This window comes from Daphnia pulicaria, chromosome 3, assembly GCF_021234035.1.
Source record: "Daphnia pulicaria isolate SC F1-1A chromosome 3, SC_F0-13Bv2, whole genome shotgun sequence".
NCBI lineage: Eukaryota > Metazoa > Arthropoda > Branchiopoda > Diplostraca > Daphniidae > Daphnia > Daphnia pulicaria.
This window is the reverse complement of record NC_060915.1, coordinates 9445408-9467897: the sequence shown is the minus strand read 5'-3', so window position 1 is coordinate 9467897 and position 22490 is coordinate 9445408. Positions and strand designations below refer to the sequence as shown.

Sequence of the window (22490 nt, the reverse complement as noted above, 5' to 3'; positions counted from 1 at the left end):
TTGGAAAAAATAAGGAAAGATGAATGGCTCGTCAAGAGCCATAGGCTAACAATGGCATTTTCCTTTTGTTTTTCTTCGACTTACCAACTGAAGAGGATCATCGCATTCATCACGGACCAAGGGACTCGTCGCAGACCAATCGATCGTGAAAGTAAAAACGAAACTTTGGATTATTAATCAAACACACAGTACAAGTATCTGTCATTCAGAGTTTCGGCCAGCGACGGGACGCTCAATGTTTTATTGGCGAATCGCTTCAAGTCATGTTAACACCAAAAAGAACATCGACCGATTTATGGTAATAGAATGTAGGAGGCAATATAAAAAAAAACCCACATGTCAGCAAATGAGACGACGACGACGACGACGGCGACCAACGAAGAAAGATGTGTGGGTATTTCCCCTGATCCGACACACATACGTACAATCTCCAAATCATTCGTTGGGTTTATTCGTCGACAGCTTCGGTTTTCGACTCGACGTAGTCGAGCGCCTTCTTTCGAACGTAGTCCTGCTTCTCTTCATCGCCGTGATGCGTTTCAAACTCTAGAAACTTTTGAAAGATCGTCTTCATCTTTTTGGCTGGCAGCTGCAGAGTGATGCAGCGTTCCAGGACTTGCCTACAAATTGCACAATCAACCGTAATTAGTCGGGAAGGAAAAGTACACCCACCAGCACACAACAACATCAACAACAACAACAAAAAGTGGAAGAAAAATTAATCACGAAGGCAAAAAGATAAGAAAAAGGAAACAAAATCATAAGCTTCCGTGAGACGTAGACAGACAGGGACCCTATAGCGATGGGAGTTGCATTCTTTTTGGGCCTGTGCGTGAAGTCATAATCACTCCGTCTTCTTTTTTTCTCCCCCTTTGCAAATGACGACGGAAGCGGAGAACCGAGACTCGAAAATGAACATGTCACGAGTTCGAATTATCAGAGGAAAAGGGGGGAGCCAGAGAAAAATTAAAAAAGAAAAACAAAAAAAAGAGCTAGGAAAAAATTAATGAAGACGAAGTGTTGGCCGCCGACCTGGACATGGCGCAATACAGAATTGGGAGCGCCTCGGTCAAACAAAAAAACGGAGCACACGGGTTGTGGAAGGTGGTAGTTAAAAATAATAGCAATAAAAAAAAAAAAAAAAAAGAGCTGAACCGATGACCAGTTTGATAATCTGGGTCACAAACCTCAATCAGCCAAGAACGGCCATCGGAACAAACTATTAAGACAACCGTTCCCCCCATTTCTTTCACATACCGTAAGTAAAAGGTGAAAAAAAAAAATGACGATTGATATGTCAAGCTGAATTTCTTAAGAAGAACATGTTACGCTATCTTTTTAACGCCTGTCTTGGGCAGAATGTTTTGACCATGGCAAATCTAGAAATAGTTTTGAGTGGCAAATCTTGTTTGTTCAACTACAAGATAAAAATTTTCTGCATCTACAAGTAGGATGCAAACGCCAAAAACAACAACCTGGAAAAACTGGGGGAACAACTCTCTCTCTTTCTATCCAACCAGCATGCGCGCTGGCCAGTGCTGGACGGCCAAAAAGAATAGGAATCTTTTTCTTACTACGACTACTACAACTACCTCAACTCCGAGAGCCTCTCTTTTCCGACGGTTGGACAACACAAATCCTCTTTACCTCAATACATACTAATTTAAAGAATGAAACGAAAATAAAAATAATAAAAAGTGAGAGAAGAGAGAGAAAAAAAAAGAGAGGGACAGAGGGAAAATGGAACTTGGAGCTAGAAGGAAATGGGTTGCGGGGGGGATTAGAAGTTATTGTTCGGGAATATCAATCATACAACGTATAAATACACATCGGCGCAAGAAACGACTATTTTAAAAAAATGAGGCTCGCCTACGTACGGTTTTCTCATCACAGTGAAGTGGCCGTGGGGAGATTTTACATTTGAAAAAAAGGAAAAGAAGAGGGGATAACAACGAAAAAAGAAACACGACTCAAACAAAAGTCTTAATAATGTCGAAATTTTCTCACCGTGCACTTTCTATATCGTCGACTTTGGTAAGCGTGTCGATGTACACCAGCCAGAGATCCGTCCTCTTGGGATAGGACATCATCAAGGTGTCAAACAGCGTTTTGCCACGGCCTACTTGTCCAAACTTCATCTCCAGTTGAGCGAACCGACTGATCAAGTCAATGTCTGTCAAACCAGAAATACGAGAAAATTAAAACCGGCCAGGAAATTCAAATGAACAGGACACGAGAACGTTTTTGGACATTCAGAACCAGAGTACAACAATTAACCCAGTTAGTGAATGCGCACCTAGAGAACATGGCGCTAGGATGGAAATCAAAATAAAGATAAGGAGAGGCGACACCAACCAGACTCACGGTGTGGTGAAGTAATGGTTAGAGGGTGGGAGTGGGAGTGATTGAAGAATGAGGAATAGGTAGAAGAAGAAGGAGGAGGAGGAAGAAGAACAAGAACAAGTCACTCCATTTATCAACGGCCATGAAACAAACGTTGCGGGGGCCTCTCCAAACTGCGGATGCGTTGAATGGATTGTATTACTTAAAAAAATGCGCTTACGTTCTTTTTTGTCGAGGATCGACAATGCCCTCTGGAAAACACCGCGCGCCGTGTCCAATTTTGAATTTCGTACGTAGAAAAGGCAGGCATTTATCCACACAGACTTGTTCTGCTTGTATTTCTTCAGCATTGTGGTGTAGAGCGACTCGGCATCGTCAAACTTGCCGCTTTGTTCGAAGTTCAAAGCCATCTGACGGAAAACTTTGAAAGGGTCGTTATAGCGGATCGCTTCCTGTGGGCGACAAGAGGGAACACATTGCTCATCACATTATTATGCACAACACGACCATAGCCAATGCCTTGGTTTAATTTATGATGATTACCTGCAAAGTGGACTCGTAGCCTTCGGTTGTGCCGTACATGTGCTCCAAATTGAGCCAAGCAATCCAGACGTTGAATTTTTCCTGTTCCTCTCGGAAGCTCATGATCTTGAGTGCCCTCTGGGCCACTGTCCGCGCCTTTTCAATCTCGGCGTTCTCCAGATGGAACGCCATGTACTGGACCCACAAAATAGAGCTGTTGGGCGAGGCGAGCACCATACGGTCAAAGTCGTCTGTGGTCACGGGCGCTCGTTCCGGATTGTTCAGCTCTTCTTCAATTTGCGACAATTTAGCTTCGTTCACCTTCGCTTCCTCCAATTTTTCACGTGCCCTTTCACGGCGATCTTTAACCACTGCCTTTCCTTTTTCCGCGTCATCATCTTCTGAATCGGAACTATCGGCGATCTGAGAAGTCGACAGTGGTAGAGTCGTCATGTCATCGTCCCATTTGAACGTTGACGTGATCGATAGCCGCGGCAATTCTAAATGATTGATTTTCTTCGACTTCCTAGGGGTAGGTGGTTCAACTCTTCTCTTCTTGGATGGAGAAAGAGCCTTTTCACCTTCAGGATGCGCAGTTTCTTTGTCTTCCGGCGTACTTCTCTTTCCATTTGATACAGATTCTTTCTTGTGGGACACGTCACGTTCTTGGGCTTCCTGTTTTTTCTTATTTTCATTCTTCTTGGCTTTTGTCTTCGTCTTCTTATTATTGACTTCCAATACGGCCGATGTTTCAGAATCGACTGTATCATTTAGTTCGGATAACTGCTCTTGCTGTGTTTTCTTATTTTTAGCTTTTGTTGATTTAGCTTCAATAGAAACAACATCTTTTTTCAGCTTTTTCTTGTTTGGGCTGCCATCTGAAGAAGAAGAAGTGCGCTTGATGTGAGAGAGATCAAGAATAATCCATCTTTTAGGAGTCGTGTAGTAAGTAGCAATTCTCCCAAGTTCCGTGTCGAAGTTAATAGCCACATGAACTACAGCTCCAACTTCGAATGGAGGTGGTAATGGGACAGAAGTTTCATTGATGCTCCTAATATTGGAAGTGAAAGCTACGTCTTTGGCGTTTCCATCAGTGATTGACACCAAACTAAAGTAGTCCATATTCAAAATAATTTTTCCTCTTTGTTTCTTGCCTCTGGGATCAAACTTGGCGGTGCCTGTGATGCAATGAATGACGTCTTCTCTTGTTGTGACGTAAACCTTCTTCATAATCGGGTCGACATACATAACAGAACCAACGATCAAGTCATTTTTCTTGAAGTCCTTTTTGGCATGATGATAAGCCGGAACAATTCCATTTATTCCGTGTGGCAATTCAAACTCCAAATCGGCGGATGAGTCAAATTCTGTTAGCAATTTACCAACAACCACGTCACCAAGTTTCAAGCTGGCTAGATTTTTCAATCCTTCGTCTGAGCTCTCCCTTAAGTGGACCTTAATCTTTTCTTCAACTTTTAGATAAGCTTCCAGTACACGGGCTGCGTTTTCCGGTGCGTAGGCACTTAGTGCACTCAGAAAAATCTTCTTCTCTTCTTTGTCGATCTTAATAACTTCTCCTTCCAAGGTCATATGCATGGTGCCGTTTTCCATGTAAGAATAAAGATTCGGGGACATCTTGCCGGGTGGGAAGAGAACATCGAACTTGTTGGGAGGGCACAGCAGTTGTGCAAAGACTCCGAAAGGTCTGTGGAGTGTAGCTACGCAGGGCAAGGTCGAACCCATGGCAACCTCATCCACAGATTTTGGGTAACCATTTCCCTTGATGAAATTCATAATGTTGGGTTTGAGAGTCAGTACCGTTTGCAGTTTAGAAGACGTATAGACGACGGCCTCTTTGATGACCTGACCTGGACGGTAACAGTCAAGCAGTTGGGATGCAGCTTTAGGGAAATCAGACAAATGTTCCACTGGGATTAATCCGGTAGTCTCTAACGATGGAATTGAAACCTGTAGAAAAAAAAAATCAAATATAATTGTTATAAGTGCTATGATCGAAATGAAACTGAAATACCTCGAGTCCACTGCTGTTGCCTTCAACCGCATCATAAACTCGTTCAACTTTGCATTCTACAATAGTTCCCAAATTTAGAATTGGTTTATCTGGAAGACTTTTCGGTTTAGTCAAGCCTGACCCGGCCAGTGTCAAGATAACTTTGCCAGATTCGTTAATGCTCTCAACTTTGCAATCAATGACTTTCCCCATGTAGAAATAATGACTAATATCGGTAATCCCATTCTTTAACAGTCTGTTTCCTGGAATATATCCAGTGAGTCCGTCGAAAAACGAAACTAGAACTCCACCTTTCTCTATGAGAGCAACAGTTCCCTTCAAAGCAAGATTTGTCTCCAACTGGCTCGTACAACTGTAGGCAACAACTTTTTCGTCGAGCATTGATTTCTTGCAGGTCAAATGAATTGTTTTTCTGTCGATCATCACCTTGAGAACACGGCAAGTAATAGGCTCACCAACACGAAATCTTAATTCTGGTTTTTTCAGTCTAGGGTCGTCCGCCCAGTGCAGTTTTGGAATGAAACCTTTCAAATTGACGCCCAAGTGAACTGAAACACCAGCGGGGGAAACCGAATCTATTTTGCCTTCCAGTATCTCTCCAACAGTGAAGTCTTCATATCGCAACGCCTTCTGAGTAATGAGAGATCTGAAAAAAAAAAAAAAAAAACATAAGTTAGACCTTCATTCCTCTTAAACTATGGTCCTTAATCACTTACTTTTTCATTGTGCAGATGTAAATGTCGTCAAGAGATGCATGATAGAGAACGCGACATCTCTTACGTGATTTAACCGGAAAGAGAGCTCTAGTATCTTCGAAAATATCTTGGTTGTCACTGAGATGTCGAAGTGGAACAAATCCTTTAGCCTTTTTGTTCAATTGCACAAAAAGTCCAGCAGAAGTGGACTCGGTTATAGTGGCTTCAAAGAATTGACCAAGGGCAATGGTATCCTTTTCATTCACATTCAAGTCGGGCTTAACAAGCGACGATTTCAAGCTGAGATAGACTGCATTAACCAGGGGCAACGTATACAACACGATAGCTGTATAGTTGGCACTCTTCTCATATGCTGATACGCTGTCATTAATATTTACGAGATGATCTTTATGGATGTAACCCACCATGTTACCAAAAGTAACGGTCAAACCTTGGGGAAGAACCTAATATATGAAATTAATTACAGCAGCTGCTTTGAATTGTTTGAATTGCAGAAATTACCTTGTTCACAGTCACATGAAGTTTCGTCGCTGGGATAAGAGTGGATAGATTAAGTTCCACATTTTGCTTGAATTTGACGGATTCAACTGTTGAAAGAGTCAAAGTGGCTACATGGCCATCAATTTGACAACCAGTCACACAGACAGACACAATTTGACCTACAGCCAAGTCTTGATCTGGTACTTTTGTTAAAAAACTGCGTACATTTAGAATGCCAACGTCCATAACGTATCCGTGATCTTCCACACTTTGCACAGCTGCAGTCATTTTCTAATGTAAAACAAAGTTAGTGATCACCTATCACAATAAAAAAAAAAAGTGAAATAACATACCATTCCTTTGCAGAGGGCTGTTGATGGAATGTCACTGTTGACATCAACTGGATTTAAAGATGCTGTGACTTTAAAAGAGCCATCATTAGTCACTTCTTTAATGCTGCATGGAAATAAATCTCCCTCAGTCAGGATTTCTTTTAATCCTTTAGCCTCAACTTCTTCATCTTGGGCCAGCATGTCAATCAATTTACTGTACGGTGCTGAAATATTTGTAATAGGGACAACAGCTTGAATCCTTCCAGGAAGACTCAGAAGCACATCCAATTCTCTGACTTCTTGTACTCTACTCAAAACCTGCATGCCTTCAGCAAGCATCTAAAAAAAATCATGAATAGGTTTCCTATCTACAGTTCATTAACAATTTAATAGAGATTTACTTTGAATGTAAAGGGTTCGATGGATTCAAGCATTATTTTTTCCTTCTCGATAACTTTTTTCTCTTTGGTGGTTAATGATTGCAATTCCTGCTTTTCCTTCTTCAATTTTGAATGCTTCTTTTTCTGGTTCAAGCGTCTCTTATTGACTTTCTTTATAGCAGAATTCTAATTACAAAACAGATGCATTAATACCAATTCAAAATGTAATGTGACTGGCTGATACAACATAACATGAAAATTACTTGGCTTTACCTTAAACAAGCTTTCAACTTTCCTCTTTTTCTCATTTGCGTGACGTTCTCTTTTGTCATCTTTAGTTTTCGAACCACGAGGAAAATTTTCTTCCACAATAGCCATGATGGTCAAAATATTTCACAGCTTTATCCAGTGAAATTTGTTCAATTGAAAATCAGTTTTACAGTTTTACTCGAGGTTCGAAAAGCACGTGTTTATGATACCTAACAGCAGACGAAATTGAGTTTACAACGTAAAAAAGCGTCCGTTGCCGATTTTCCGTAATTGATTTAAATCATAAGTCGAATTTCATCATCTGGCAACATCGCCTTGCACTTCGTCTGTCTTCGCCATCACTTTCGTGATCTTCTCGACTCCATTTCGCCGCTTAAAATCACGTATGTACGACATTTGTGGTTTACACTGAACTTAGTAAATAACACCAGGTTAATTCTTTCAGATAAATCACTCTAAAATGGCTGGAGATCACGCTGCCGAAAGCCAATTCACTGGAATGTCCAGAATCTTCAACTCTACCACCCTTCGCGGACGAGCGAATGTAAGTAGTTAACTCTATTGTTATGTAAAACAATTGTTCAATTCTTGTATATTCATCGTCAATTCCTAATAGTAGAATTTTTAAATTCACTATCAAAATTTCTAACTTTCTTCTGTTTGGGTTGACTCTGAACTTAGTCTGGGAAACTGAGCCAAATTATGAGTGGCCCTAAGCATTTCTACTTTCCACTCATTGAATCTACCGTTTTCCTATTTGACTATTTCCATGTTTTATTGATCGATAGCTTTTCTTCATTGTTAAAATTTGTTTGTCTTCATATATGCAGGTTGCCTTGGCCACATATGGGTTCATTGGTGCCATTATTCTGTACAATGTGGTGAAGCCCAGCAAGAAAGAAGTCAAACCCGCTCACTAGAACCTCCACTAGCGAACTGTTGTAAAATGAATAGTGTGTCACCATCAAATCCAATAAAAATACACAAAATTAGCATAGATTTTGTACTTTGTTCTTTGTATTTAATTACATCCACTGTCTTTATTTTGAAAAAGATATTGGCATTATACTATGTACATGGAAACTAACTTTGAAGTTAATGTAGAATATGTTATGAGGTTAATCTATGGCTACAGTTTGACGTGCTTTTGGTGCCGCGTCTGAAAACATCATTTACACATTTTAAAAATTACGAACAAAACGAAATTGTTCCCGTTCATTTTCAATTTTGCTGCCAAACCACGTCTAGCAACCCTTTAAACACACGCTCCGTCAGTGAAGACACTTGTATCCGATAACAAAAATAATTAAAATATGCACTTTTTTGTTTACGGGTTAATGCACATAAAAAAAATCAATCACGATGAAAAAATGTTAGCCGTGATGGCTGCGGAAATCATTGTTTAAAAAATCAAATAATTAAGTTTACAGTGGAGTTGCTACAACTTCTCCGTTATCCTCTTCGTCGCTATCCATATCATACCCGTCATTTGAATGCGACTGGGACGATCGTTCATCAATGTGCGCCCGGGGAATGGTTTCTACTGTGAAAACATCGTTCTTGTCAGCTGCTGCGCCGATCGTTGTCTCGGCACCAGCCGCATACAACTGCTGCTTCTTCTTATTGGCGAACATGCGCTCGATTTCCTCGAATGATTTGCCTTTGGTTTCAGGCAGGAAGAAATAGACGAAGAAAACGCCCACGACGCACCAAGACATGTAAAACCAAAAGGTGCCGTATTCACCCATTGTTTTGTTCATGTCTCCGAAGCTTCGAATGATTGTAAATGTGCAGAGTAGATTGAAACAAGAAGCAAGAGATCCCAAAATGCTCCTGAAAAATAGAAAAAAAAAGAAAAATACTTAGATTTGTGCTCCGCATTAAGAATTTGAAAAGAAGCAATTACCTGAATTTGGCAGGGAAGAGTTCACCCATGATGAGGAAAGGAACATTAGCGAAACCGCTAGAGTAGGCGATGATGAAGAGTAGCAAACTAGCTAGTGGAAGCCATCCGAGTGTTAGCTGCACATCGTTACCGTAGACTTCCAGCATGTAGAAGAAAGCTCCAAGAGCGGCCAGAGAGATTGCCATGACGACACCGGACACGAGAAGAAGGAGTCGTCGACCGGCCCTGTCCACCAAAAACATGGAAGCGATAGTGGCCAAAAGTTGCACGATACCGACAATCTATAGATCGAAATTTGATTATCAAATCAATTTGAAAAGAATCCTGAATAAAAGTCAACTTACGATGGTGGACAAATTCTTGTCCATGGTGCTGCCAGCTTTCTGGAAAATGAACACTGTGAAATAAATGATGGAGTTGATGCCGCTAAACTGTTGAAGCAACATGAGGGCCATCGAGAGCAAAAGAGGCTTGAGGACAGATCCTTTCAACAACTCCCTGGGCTGGATTTGCTGCGAATTGGCACCTTTGGCCATGTTAGCCTTCAAGCGCTCGAATTCGCCAGTAATGTCCGTGTGCCTATTAGGGGGGTCACGAAAATGAAATTGAGGTTATAACTCAATCATCGTAATAAAATAACACTTACGCTCCTCGAAGGAATTGCAACGACTTCTTGGCTTCCTCTTCGCGGTTCTTCGAAAGAAGCCAGGAGGGCGTTTCGGGCATCATGTACATGGCTCCGAAAAGTAGAGCTGGAAAAGCGCTCAATATCCAGGCCAGTACGTTCCACGGAACGAAAGCGCCAATTACATAGGTGATCAAAATACCCAACGAGAGAAAGATTGCAGTGAAAGCTCCGAGAGCTCCGCGCACTCGCGGCGAGGCGCATTCGCCAATCTGTTGCGGCGCAAAATAATCCCAAGAGAGAGTTTCAGTTTATTGATCGATCATATATGAGTAGAAACAAGAAATAGAAACTCACGAAAATTTGTGCCGATGGGGCGCTGAAGCCAATCATGGCCCCATCCAAGATGCGCCCAATGTAAAGCATGGAACTGTGAGAGGCGAAGCCAATCAACAAGAATCCCAAGCTGTACGGGATGGAAATCAACATCAATGTCCGTCTCCTACCCAGAATAGTCAGACAAGGTCCAGCCATCAAACTGCCGACCAAAGACGCCAGCGGTGGGATGCTGCCTGTTGATGGGAAATACGCAACCTGTTATTACCACAGACACCATCTCAAGACCTTGGGAAGTTGCAGGTGTCCCAACTTACTAATCCATGAGACGTCCGACTCAGTGAGAGGAACTGCCTTGGAGTCCAACAATGACGGCATACCTGGGCTGGACCACGCTCGCACCATACCCATAATCATGAAGGACAGTGAAGCTGCAGCAGCAGCTCCCATCTAAAAGACAAAAACATTTTAGAGAGATGAATTAAAAGATTAAACCAATTTGGCGTGGGTTATTCAGTGCTAAGGTTCCACAAACGGGAAACTGGAAAAATCTGAACTAGGAGAAGGACGTGTCGAGCCTTCGGCATGTCGCCTTGGCACATATCTCGACGCTGTTGTGTGTGTGTCGGTGCAAAAAACTTGGATTGCCAAAAAACTACTTCGGGAATCGGGACCCTGACAAGGAAAAAATAAATGCAAGTGACGCGAAGAAGCGCGGAGACGTATACACATGGAGATAGGGTAAGGATGAAACTTGGCAACCGAGTTCCCGTTTTTCCACCAGCTGTCACGAGACGGTAATAGAAAAATCCCTGGCCAGATACAAAATTGCGCGCGTCTCTTATTTTCGCTTTAGCAAAGGCCCACGAACAAAATTTTGATTTTCGTGTGTGTGCACGGCTCAGTTTCCGGTATGTATCTATTCTGGGGGGGGGGGGGGGGTTTCGTAACGGCTTGAAACGTCACTGAGATAATACTCCCTAGAATAACGAATACACAATCACCCGATATGGGGTTGACATAACCCCTCCTGTCCTGTGGTCGATTTCTAATATCCAATTGGAATTTCTGATTCAGCAAGAGAAAAACGTCGTGTGGCAAACGATACAGACTTGGTTGCCACATGACGTAATCGAATTGGGAAGGACGGTCAACAATCTAATAACGTTAGTTGACATCGATCGCAGAATCCTTGACTCGCGTGACGGGGTTTCATCTTCTCCGTGTCCCCGTAAGGCGATATTACAACCCATTAATTAGCGAGCGACTTAAATATATTTGACGTCGCATTTATAACCTGCGTCATGGATTGTGTGAAGAACTGCGCCAAAATGAAAATCTTCAGACACGGCAAAGTGTTGAAATAGCCACTTGTAAATCTCTTATAAAGGAAGAAAGCGACAGGAGCCAAAAGAAATGAAAGGAGTTGAGAGAGCCAGAACTAATAGAGGAAAGGGGAGAGAGAGAGAAAATCACCTGGAGCAAAAATGTTTCGTGTCAGATCGTACCAGGCTGCTGCAGGTAAAGTAAAAAGAGGTAGAAAGAAGGGGCACACCCCCTTGTCCTTTTCTACCTGCTTTTTGCTTGCGTAACCCACTTCTTTTACGAGTATAACAGGGAACGAAAGAAACAAAAATTCATCATGGGTTTTTCCACTCGTTTGTACCATCGGTACCAGGCCAGGAGAAAAAAGTTGCAAGTCAGTATAAAGTGAAAAAGAAATTTAAAAAAAAAAATCATTTTGGCGAATTGTGAAAAGTATTATTTTTTGCTTTGCAGCGTTTTTGTCTGAGCCGTAAAAGTTTTGTCGCATTGAGGCCATGGTTGCTTGCTACAGATACTGGAATGCCTTGAATCTTTCGTTTCAAATTATAGCATACTATTGATAATGATTCCCTTTCGCGGTGCCTATTCAATGGAATGGCGAATTTCCATGAAATAACCGGTTATCAAATTTTCTTTTCTCAACGGTCTAATATGTCCTTCCACCTGTAATTATTATCTGACCTACTCGGCCAAATAGTTTTGTTATCGAAACAAAAAGAGTGAAAGCCTATAAGTGCGTTTATGCTGACTAGAATTAGTCTTTTCGCGAGAAATCATTTAAGCCGGCGCTCACATTTCTTTCTGTCGGGTTCAAATTTCATTCATCTATTAAAGGAATTTTTCGATTATTACGTGCGTTTCTTTCGCCGATAGTAGGGTAAAAAGACCTTCTTTGTTCTGTCCCGACATCAGACGCGCATATAACATGGAGCCAGCATTCTCCACCAATCTCTTATTCCCCGATTTTCCTGCAGCCAACTGACAAGCAGCTCACGTTCGCGTAACAACACAATGAACCTGAAGGTCGTAAACACGATCACGGACATATCACCTCTCACTCATCATCCGAGTAGCACTGTACAAGGAAACTTTTGAGAAAAATATCTCTCGAATATTGAACGTTCAAAACAAGATTAAGAAGAATATTGGATTTTTTGCTACGAGAAATCCAGTTCAACTTTTAACGTACAAAATCTGACAATCTATTTATATCATCGAGTTCAAACTCCCCCCGTTCAGAGACGCATCACACTACTTGGCTGCCTTCCACTAGAATTACAGCATGAGCGAAAAAATCGGTGCTATTCTTTTGTTGATAAAAAGATTCTAAAAACAATCCCAGAGATTAGTTTTCGCAGTGATTTTTCTTTTCTTCTTTACGAATTCGGCAGCGATATGCGTGCCCTATCTATTATTACACCGTTGGAAAAAATTGGATCAAACCGACTTCCCAGGAGAAATTCCTTAATACCGCAAATAATACCAGCCGCAAAACACGTAACATCCATCAATAACTTGCAGTCAGCAAAATGAAAACAACAAAAAAAAAGGAGCTAGACTATTCAGCTGTCGCTACGTCATGGCGAAAAGAAAGAACTAGACTAGACACAACTGCCAACGAAGAGAAAACGACCCGTCTTGTATAAAAGACTCTGTCTCTGATTGAGCAACAGAAATCCGAGTCTGTTGATCCCCTTTTTATATATAGTCCTCCCCCCTTTTGATCAATCTCGGGGTATATCTGTGCGTACCAGGTACAATGACAGTTGCAACATCACAAAACGATTAGGACCCTACGCACCCATTATGTGTTGCTCGATCGATATACGCGGATGAGGAAGAAATGGAGAAAGGCGAGACGTACATGCTCCAGCGATAGATGAAGCAAATAAGAGATAAAGAGTGACAGTCTGAGGATCTTGTTACCTGAACCATAACTTTGCGAGGATTCTTGAATAGGCGCAGCATGATGGCGGCTGTTTTTCGCTGATCTGTTCCTTGTTAAAGTTAACCTGGATAAATGGATAGAAAAAGCTTTTAGTCAGTCAGTTCAATGTGAGATTTCATTGTCAAGTTTCGTCAGTTGGCAACAGACCGCCACTGTAACGTGTCTAAAGCCAAATCGAGCTTGTAGAAAACTCACTGTATAGAGAAACATCTAGAAATCTATACAGTTAGTAAGACGTTCTACTAGCCGAGTTTTCTTGTCAATGGGATGTTGCGGTCACTCACTATCTCACTATCTGCAACTTACACACAAGTGATCCACATTTGTTTATACTCCCACCGGATCCCCCAATTTCTTACTACATTCTGAAAAATTCAGCCACTACTCGCGTTGGCATAGGCAACCGGCTCGCACATGCTTCACGCAAGACTGAATTCGAACGGTTTAGAATTTGTCTCTAGCTGCACCTCGCATAGGTACGTACACACACAAATAGATTTATATGGCAGTGACTTACTTTTTTTAAAAGACGATAAAACCAGTTTGAAATGGATGTCCAAGTAAAACAGTGTCACACTTATTTCAAATAGAAACGAAACAAAGTCAACGACCAAAATGACCAAACTTTAAAAATATTTTAGCAACGGTTTTTCTTTCTTTTTGTGTGTCCTGGACAGACAGAGAAAAATAAAACAACCCGCGCAGGCAGTTATACAAAGTAGTTAACAGCACCACCGTCTACCGTCGAGTGAAGTCTCGGAGCTTTGTTCCGGGCCATGTAAACCCCCCCTCCATCTTCTCAAGCCAGTCCGGGTGCACAGTTGTGCTGTCGCTGTGCTCCGGGGGGAAAGTAGGAGGGCCTCAAGGAGTGTGTGCTGGGGATTCCGGCGGAGAAGGTATATAAGCCACATATACACACAAACACGTAAGTGCGCGCGCCAGTGAGAGCAAAGTTTGGAGGGGGATGCGATCGTTTGAAATGAAAAATAGGAGGATCCAATAGAGGAGCAACACAGTCACGCAATAATCAGATGGAATACACCACGTGCTTTGGTCGCCAAGTTTTCCAACAACCTCAGAGCTGTCGTCTACGGGATCTACTACAATGGACTATACTGCGCGCCGAGGTGAAACGAACGTCAGAGACCTTCGTTTTATTGAGGTTTCTTTGGGGAAATCGATTGCACTCCTTTTTTTCTTGACAAGGTACAAAGTCAAAGGATTTAAAAATAAAAAGAGTGCGGAAGGATAACCTGATCAATCAGTCGATAATAGAAATCATTACAACGATTTTCACTTGTATTTGCCTAATTCATAATGAGCGAACATTGATTTCCCAGTAATAACCGCCGATCCGCCTTTTCATACTACCAAGGTTGTTGTTTTGTTTTTTTTTCAAAAAACCGGTATAGAAATGAGTACACAAAGAAGTTACACTTCCCTTCAGCAATGAAAATAAAAACACGGACGCGCAATTGTGCAAACAAAATAAACACACAGATGTCAGCCGCAGGTGCGCCAAACTATTGACAATAAACAGTTTGTGTCACGATAAACGAAAAATCGGAAATGTTTCATCAATCGCACAGAGAGCGGAGGATGCGTATGTTACTCCGCGCTGATTGTATAGAATATGCTGGAAGACGAAAGAACTGCTGATGGCGCCGTATACTTGTGTGTAAAAGTATAAAGAGCCAGAGTGCGCGGATACGACCGTGACTGCTACACCTGGGGACATCTTCTCCTTTCTTTCTTATTTTCTTCCCTTATTTTGGTTGAAATCCCCATCCTACACCTATTGTCCTGCTGTCCCTTTCCTTTTAAAAAAGAGAGAGAGAGCGAAAAACGGAAAACCCAACATAAGCAAACAAACACACAAGGCATACAGACTTTTGGAGCTATGGGGGGAGAGACGGCTAAACTAGGCATTCTACCTGTACGACCTTGGCCAAGGTGAATAGTAGATATGGAAAAAAAGGAAAATAAAGACTAGAACTCTCGACCTGGTTGCCAAGACGTTCGTCTATACCACACTGTGGGCACAGTGATACACCTTTCCTTTGTTGGCATTTAGACCTAATTCCTCAATCTACTAGTTCAGGTTTTCATTTGGTACGGCATTTGGGATTGTTATGCAACACATTAGGCGGCTGCTGTCAGGGATTTACGCTGTTTAATTTTGCGCATGTCAACTTTTCGCGTTTGTAAGCCGTAAGATTTGACAGTTCCTGACTTTAGAATTCCAGAGGAAACATAATTCGAATCACTTTTAAGGGTTCTGTCTCAAAAGTGTATGACCCGAATATGTTTGGGTTGTTTCTTCGTTATTATAAGTAACGGCGGTTTTTTTTTCTTTTTTCGCAATCCGGTACAAGCCAGTTCAATCTGTACGTCCCGGCGCCGGGTTTTTCTTCGGCGGATGGGAAATTAATCGATTATTGCTGGATTATACAGCTGCTCAGCTTATGAATACATATTTTTATATCGATATGTTTTTGTTGTATTTCTGGCGTCATCACGACGCAGGTGGAAGAAGCAATGTCGCATTGCGACCGGATCGAAGCTCACAACTTTGCGTGTAAAACTAAAGCGAGACGATGTCGTTTCGCTCTCACTTGATCCCAACGACGATTCCCAAGAAAAAATTGATTTAATGAGTCCCAGTTTTATCGTTGATCACGATTCAGCGTGACTCATGTGACAAAGAAATATTTCCTGGCTATACTCATGTCAAGTTCTCTGCTGATGTCTTCGTTGCATAAATTATTATTATTTCTAACCAGCTCGCTAGTACATTACACCTGCGTGGAACGGGTCCTCCCTTTCCGAATCGTTCACTTTCGTGTGTCGGAATTTTCATCCGAAACATGAGTGACGTCACTTCATTCGGTGCCAAACTAAGACTGATGGTATGCTTCTTAAAAAAACTGATGATTATGTAGTCAGATGACAAGAAATGCAACCTCTTGAACGGGAATCTATTTAATGACAGGCGGTGAACGAGCGGCGTTTTGATTCAAACTGAATTAAATTCAAGCGCGCGTGATCGAACTTGCTCTAGTGATTTTTTTAAAATTAAAACATTAGACCGTGTGTATAGTGATGAATTCCGTTTTTCTATTTTCCCGGTCGATCATCGTTCTTTTTTTTTTGATTTATTTGAGGAGAAAAAGGAAGGAAGGAAAAAGATTTAGTAGCACACCAAAACACCGCTACAGTTTGGGTCAAGGTAAATTCTGATCCCGAACGGCTGGCGGCCAGCTCCCGACACGCCAACCATAGATTTTGGGTTCCAAATTTCTGGTTCCATTCAAGGCCAAAGATCCAAAACATTTTGGCGCAATCTTTTGTACAAGTCCCACTTACAACTTTTCCTCAACTTCCGCAAGTTTCTTATAATAGTATACGTTAGATACGTTACATTTATCACTGGGCGATGTAGAATACGATGAGTGGAATACCCTGAAAATATTGTGGTTCACCTTGAGATTTTAATTGTTTTCGTCACGCGAGCAACAACGCAATAGTCCGAATAAGGAGACAGAAAAAAACAGGAACAGCGCATATGTCGGACTGCCCTACTTTATGACACAGTAATACACAATCGGTCATACAAGTCGCAATCGGAATGGCCAGCAGGGCTTGTTACCAATCCGCAAGCCACTAACCCATTCTCATTCGTGGGAACTTGCTATTCTCATTTCGGCATGTTCGACTATGGCAAACCGTAGTAATCATTTTCCAGTATAGGCTATTCCATCATGGAAAACCATTCTATTTCAGATTCTTGGTATGTCTAATAGCACGTCATTATGCATGGCTCTATTCAGATACATGTATGTTTGACCATTGATTTGGATTATACATTGCGGTTAGTATTTTCACGTGATAGATGTTGCAGATAATAGAGCATATACCGGTGCAAACTAGAAACTGTTGGAGGAATGAGGAGGATGCGCTACTTTCTAGAAAGTTCTATCATGAAATTGTGTCCTTTTTGTTTGCATCACCAAAAAATTCAAAGATACGTATGGCTATAGGTAATTTTCCAGACCACGTAGCAAATTTTGGTGCCCATAGAATTTCTCTATCTACAAAATCCTTGATGTGCCATTTACAGGATACATAGCATTGAGATTCCTTCAACTCTATAGACATGTTAGGCCTATATGTATACAGCTGCCCTCAAAATTGATTTCCTCATTTCACTCTCTTTGCTTTGGAATTGAATGAGAACGTCCTCGACATCAAACAACAAAATGTTGCAATAATTTCCATAATGATAATCAAAAATACTTTCGGTATGGGAAAAACCAGTTTTTTTTTCAGTTTATGCGTATAGTATAGGTCACCTGTTATTACCATACTATGCCATCTCCCGGGAGTAAAGCTTAACGTGGAACCACAACTTCACATGTGCTTTTTTCTTTTCGATTAATAACGTTTAAAAATAAATAAATTCCTTATTATATTTCTTGAATGTTGTGACATCTTTGCTACATTCTTGTTCGGTACGATTCTTATCATGTCACAACTTTGACGATTTCTAAGTTAAATTTTTAATAGTAAACCTGACATCATTATAAGAACTGGTCCAACATCTGTATGATAACGAGTTTTGAGTATCTATTCAATGACACCAATAATTTCTATCATTAAAGCAGGTTGTAGCAAGTTTAAGCTAGTCCATCATGCGTGGGAGTTATTTTTACACTTTTAGCGCGTTTCACGATATTAAATATTTCGAGCGTGTTTTCCGTCTAACTACTTTACCACGTAAAGTGTCTTGTTAAAAAGATTGAAGGATTTGATTAAGACACCCATCGTAAAATGCCTGTCCAAATGAGCTTGAGGTTTACCATCGATCAAGGCTTTTGCGGCTTCTGTTGAGCCATCCGTGTAGTTCTACATGGTGTGGTGCTTTTCAAAAGGCTGTGGCATCCATCATTCAGTGGGTTTGAAAGGAAGTGGGCAGCACTCAAAGCACGTGTTCGAAATAACAGGGACCGACAATTTCCGACACCGCCGGGGAAAAATCTGAATTCCAGTTGGCATTAGTATTTTAGACACTCTGAATCGCTGGTCGACTCTTTTATCTCGGAGAATATTATACTCGCATCGGAAATTATTTGGATTAATTGTGTTTTTTCTATCGAGAATAATTCATCTCTTCGCTTCACGCTGGGGGAAAATTATTGGTAATTATATTTTTTATTTTAGAAAGATTTTTAGAAAGATAACAAAGTGTGGTGTGTCCATCTCAATCAGAAGCAGTTGCTGTCCACTGTTAAATTTCGTTGGTACTCTTTTTCTTTTCAGCGGATATTTTTTAAAAGTATTGCAGCAAACTGATTTACATTGAAAAATATTCAAATTTCTGAGAGCAGTATGAATTTACATTGGGAAATGGAAATTGCGATATTGCTGACATAACGCTGTTATAACAGTCATTGCTTATTTCACTAGCTAGAAGTTGTGCCATTTAAAAAAAAATTTCAACATCCTCCAATATCGAAATTGATTATTTCTGTCAGTGGACATTAATTGCTCGGATATCTTAAACTAAATTATTCCATTTTCTTGTGTGACGGTGAATTATTACGATACGCCACGAACCTTACTCTCGCTGATTAAATCGCGAAATATTGTTCTTAAATTAAATTGCATTCAACTGCTTCGGCGACGACCTAGCAACCATTTTTCAATCATCCTCATCAAGTCACTTATTTAGAAAGTGAAATAAAAATAGACTTGTAGAGTAATATATTCTTGCTATTTCCGGTGCAATCACCGAAAAGTTCCTCTTATATCCGGTTGTATTGCCCCACCCTATCTAATGAAAACTGGTCGGTCGGTCAACGTCACCTAGACCGGAAGGGAAAACCCTCACCACATCATCACATCCGGACTCGATCGGCTTTTCTTTTTCTAAAAATAAAAAAACAAAATAAGTCTTTCCAGAAAGTAATGCAGTGTCAAATTGCGATTTCAGTCGGATTGATGTCTAGACGGCGGTCGCAGAATCTACTCGAGATTCACCAGTAAAATCAATAAAATGGGGAAAGACGAATCGATCAAAGACGATTACGGATTCACGAGAAATTCCACTCCAACAACAAATCCCTCTCGAGAAGAGTCTCCTACTTATTCCAACTACGGAAGATCACCTCCCGATCAACGAAGGTTCGCTATTGCTCTTTCAGGTCAGATTTCAAATGATTTCACCCATGGTTTTTATCTAAACGAACACATAACTGAATCATTCAAAACATATTTTGCAGAACTGCCGGCGCTCAATTTCTACAACCCTTTGTTAAACAACCCTTCGTCATCCGAGTACATCGCTAGCGTTCGATCGAATCGAATACGCTCCATCGACGAAATTGCTTCCGCTCATTTGAGCATGCACCCTAGACTGGCGAGTGATGATGGCACGATCGGCTCCACCAATCTGACATCCGCCAGCATGCAGATGCCATACTGGAGCCAACATTCTGTGAAGAGCGTCGACAGTAGCCGTGCCAGCGAAACGAACCCAAAATCTTCAGTGACGTTTTCATCCAATTTCGTCAGCTGTCGACAAGCAGCCAAATCGATTTTGGGATTCTGTATCTGCATGTGGTCGGTTCTCTTTCTCGGAGTCACTATCGCCACTGTAATTTATTTCACTGGTAAATCAAGTTTGCATATGAAATTGGTGAAATGTCCAATCTTGGTATAATTGTCAATGTTCAAACGATATTAGGGAAAGGAGGCACGCTCTTTCAACCTCCGCAGGCTCCAGCAGGTATAAAATATTGGAATTCGACTGACGATGATAAGTCTCTAACGTAATTTTATTGCAAATTCTATCCAACAGCCAACATAATTTACGGAGAATTCCACGTATTCAATCATTCAATTCTGTTCGAGACCTTTGACGGGAGTTCAGTTAATACGACATTGTTTAAAGATCTCACAAACGAGTTACAGCAAAAAGTAAGAAACTGTGAACTTTTGAAAATTCACCTTCGAGAGTAATATCATTTAGGAATAACGGATGTAGATGGATCGCTCGTTTCAGTCATCACCGCTCCTCTCGGCATTGTACAATCGTTCCGCCATCTTTGGGGTAGTTCCCAACATCAGTTTGAAAAATCCTTTGATCCGAATTCAATTTCAGATTCACCTAAATCACGCGGATGTCATGGTCGCCGAGAAAATGGCACATGCTTTCACCAGCGATCTCCACCGGAAGGAAGGACATTACGGCCACACGTCTGAGAATTGGTCAATTAATTTGACTTCAGTCAAATTTGCAGGTTCGTTCTCTCTTTTGTTCAATTCTATCAAACCCCCCAAATGTATAACAATTAACATTTTCCACAAAAGAAATCGTACCGACAAGTGTCAAACATCTGGTACCACCGCATAAAGTTTTAGGTATGAGACCTATAATATTTGATTTAATTGTACTGCCATTATTCAATTACTTCCGGCGTGTTTTTACTTTCTGTTACACAGCTAGTTGGGGACAATGGACACAGTGGACTCCCGAGTGTTACTCAGAAACGTCTTGCGACCCTATGCGGATGCAATCACGTAACCGTCGGTGTTTGTTACGGGACAAGCGACCCGACGAGCCTATTGAGTCGACTGCCAACCTGCCAAACAACGTCATCACACCTTGCATTGCCGGATCGACTGTGTCAGCTGCGGACATAGAGATCCGACCGTGCAGTTGTGCTGCCACCCGATTCCGAACGCCACGGCCGCGAATCTCTTTCAGTGTCATTCGACCGACAAAGGCGGGGCAAACGCATTTCCGATTTAGTAACACGTCAATAGCCACCTTCGATCAATTGTGTAGTCAATGTCGATCAGGAGAAGTCTGCGTCGCCCGATTAGAAGAAATCGTTCCGGTTTGCCGATGGGCTCCCAACCCGGAAGATCCGAGCGGTTGCGGAGGTTTTTGTCGTGCATACACCGAGTCCTGCCTTCCCCTCGGATCTAATTCATTCAAGTAAATTTCAGTAGAAAAATAATATTTGACTGCAGCGGATTTGATAAAATTCGGACGTACGCAGGTGCGAAGGAGTGTCGGAATGTTTGACTGATATCGAGTGGCGTTGCGGCGATGGATTTTGCATCCACAACTCAAAGCGTTGCGATAGGGACTACAACTGTTTCGATCATAGTGACGAACTGGACTGTGGTAAAGATGAATTTGTTGTTTTATCATTTTAATTTCAGTACTTACAATCCTATTGTTTTCTTTTCAACGAAAGAAACGACAAATTAGGCGGGGAAACCACATCACTTCAAAGGCGCCTTCGTTAAATTATTTGAATCGAACACATAATCGACAAAAGCATACTGCATAGGCTAGTCTTCATACAAATATTCCCTTCATATGTATCTTTGTAATGTCTGCTGTGGCGGAACGTACATAACGAATCCATTTTGTCGTTCATAAGCCTTGTACCTTCCGATTTCAAACTTTAATGGATGTCTGGGGTATAAACTGGAAATCTCAATATACTTTTTTTTTATGTGTGATGAACGGACCAGAACGGACCATAAAAATTAATAATTTCCGTTGACATTTCATTATCGATTGTATTTAAATGCCAAATCAAGTTTACTGAACCAACTGAATAATTGAATATTTCTGCACTACTACCCAAGTAAAATCGATTCCGCCATGCAGAAAATGGCTCCCAGAAAATAAACGACTAGGACGAGAGTCTGGGAAATTTGATAAGACTTTGTCTTCGAAATCATTCACTTTGATTGACAGAAAAGCATTTCTTTAGGATTCAATCGCCAAACGATCCGGGTGCAATTCTTTTGTCCTGTCCAACACATTTCATAATTGAAACATTCCAAATCGATTTTCCTGCACCTGACGGCTCTTTAACACAATGAAACTACGAAGATTCAACAATAATTTTTTTACTCATCATGCAAATATTAAAATCCTTTCACTCAACCGGGACAATAAGTAGCCATAGCCTACATAGGGAAAATGAATAGGCATTATACGGCTTTGACCCAAAAAGTCAAACAACAACATAAAACTGCTACGCACCGTTCTATAATAGTTTCCGATGGCAAAGCTGCATGACCCAGATTCCGTGATTTGGTTTTGAATTTGATCAAATAATTAATTCCCCAAGGAATGAGACATTTACAATCCAGATTGCAGACATGCGCATGAAAGTGTTTCCTAATTATGCTATTCGTCACAGATTTTAATCACCGGTCCAATAGATCCGGCAGAATTTGCTCAGAA

The 22490-nt window shown here is 41.2% G+C and overlaps 3 protein-coding genes across 6 annotated transcripts; 1 reads left to right on the top strand and 2 right to left on the bottom strand.

The window, feature by feature from the left end:
- Positions 1–199: 199 nt before the first annotated feature.
- On the bottom strand, positions 200–7304 carry LOC124328985 (protein RRP5 homolog). Its single transcript, XM_046787849.1, has 10 exons — positions 7079–7304; positions 6827–6991; positions 6447–6764; positions 6115–6384; positions 5614–6056; positions 4898–5543; positions 2887–4833; positions 2564–2795; positions 2008–2173; positions 200–620 (listed from the first exon to the last, which is right to left on the bottom strand). Exons 1-10 carry the CDS (start codon positions 7181–7183, stop codon positions 449–451), a joined length of 4464 nt encoding a protein of 1487 aa, XP_046643805.1. The 5' UTR covers positions 7184–7304; the 3' UTR covers positions 200–448.
- A 766-nt stretch (positions 7305–8070) lies between these two features.
- Positions 8071–13967, bottom strand: LOC124329097 (facilitated trehalose transporter Tret1-2 homolog). 2 transcript variants are annotated; one of them, XM_046788089.1, is made up of 8 exons: positions 13735–13967; positions 13195–13284; positions 10260–10392; positions 9964–10178; positions 9628–9878; positions 9326–9560; positions 8982–9262; positions 8071–8908 (listed from the first exon to the last, which is right to left on the bottom strand). In XM_046788089.1, the coding sequence occupies exons 2-8, from the start codon at positions 13234–13236 to the stop codon at positions 8500–8502; spliced, it is 1566 nt and encodes a 521-aa protein (XP_046644045.1). In that variant the 5' UTR covers positions 13237–13284; positions 13735–13967; the 3' UTR covers positions 8071–8499. The 2 variants fall into 2 exon arrangements, with proteins under 2 accessions (XP_046644045.1, XP_046644044.1); XM_046788088.1 differs by having other exon boundaries at positions 13195–13280; positions 13734–13966.
- Positions 13968–14094: 127 nt separating this feature from the next.
- LOC124329089 lies at positions 14095–21961 on the top strand. Of its 3 annotated transcripts, none has more exons than XM_046788073.1 (10): positions 14095–14422; positions 19209–19419; positions 19498–19887; positions 19962–20003; positions 20076–20194; positions 20262–20517; positions 20588–20638; positions 20720–21218; positions 21283–21410; positions 21484–21961. In XM_046788073.1, exons 2-10 carry the CDS (start codon positions 19272–19274, stop codon positions 21495–21497), a joined length of 1647 nt encoding a protein of 548 aa, XP_046644029.1. In that variant the 5' UTR covers positions 14095–14422; positions 19209–19271; the 3' UTR covers positions 21498–21961. The 3 variants fall into 3 exon arrangements, with proteins under 3 accessions (XP_046644029.1, XP_046644027.1, XP_046644028.1); XM_046788071.1 differs by having other exon boundaries at positions 14095–18414; XM_046788072.1 differs by having other exon boundaries at positions 14095–19419.
- The last annotated feature ends 529 nt before the right edge of the window (positions 21962–22490 follow it).

Coding starts and splice junctions, on each gene's coding strand:
- LOC124329097 (XM_046788089.1), bottom strand. CDS start 13,236: ATGCTGCGCCTATTCAAGAATCCTCGCAAAGTTATGGTTCAG. Junction 10,179..10,259: donor GTCGGACGTCTCATGGATTA/GTAAGTTGGGAC, acceptor TCCCATCAACAG/GCAGCATCCCACCGCTGGCG. Junction 9,561..9,627: donor TTGCAATTCCTTCGAGGAGC/GTAAGTGTTATT, acceptor CCCCCCTAATAG/GCACACGGACATTACTGGCG.
- LOC124328985 (XM_046787849.1), bottom strand. CDS start 7,183: ATGGCTATTGTGGAAGAAAATTTTCCTCGTGGTTCGAAAACTAAAGAT. Junction 6,385..6,446: donor CAGCCCTCTGCAAAGGAATG/GTATGTTATTTC, acceptor GTTTTACATTAG/AAAATGACTGCAGCTGTGCA. Junction 6,057..6,114: donor TTCATGTGACTGTGAACAAG/GTAATTTCTGCA, acceptor TTCATATATTAG/GTTCTTCCCCAAGGTTTGAC.
- LOC124329089 (XM_046788073.1), top strand. CDS start 19,272: ATGGGGAAAGACGAATCGATCAAAGACGATTACGGATTCACGAGAAAT. Junction 20,004..20,075: donor ACCTCCGCAGGCTCCAGCAG/GTATAAAATATT, acceptor TCTATCCAACAG/CCAACATAATTTACGGAGAA. Junction 20,195..20,261: donor CAAACGAGTTACAGCAAAAA/GTAAGAAACTGT, acceptor TAACGGATGTAG/ATGGATCGCTCGTTTCAGTC.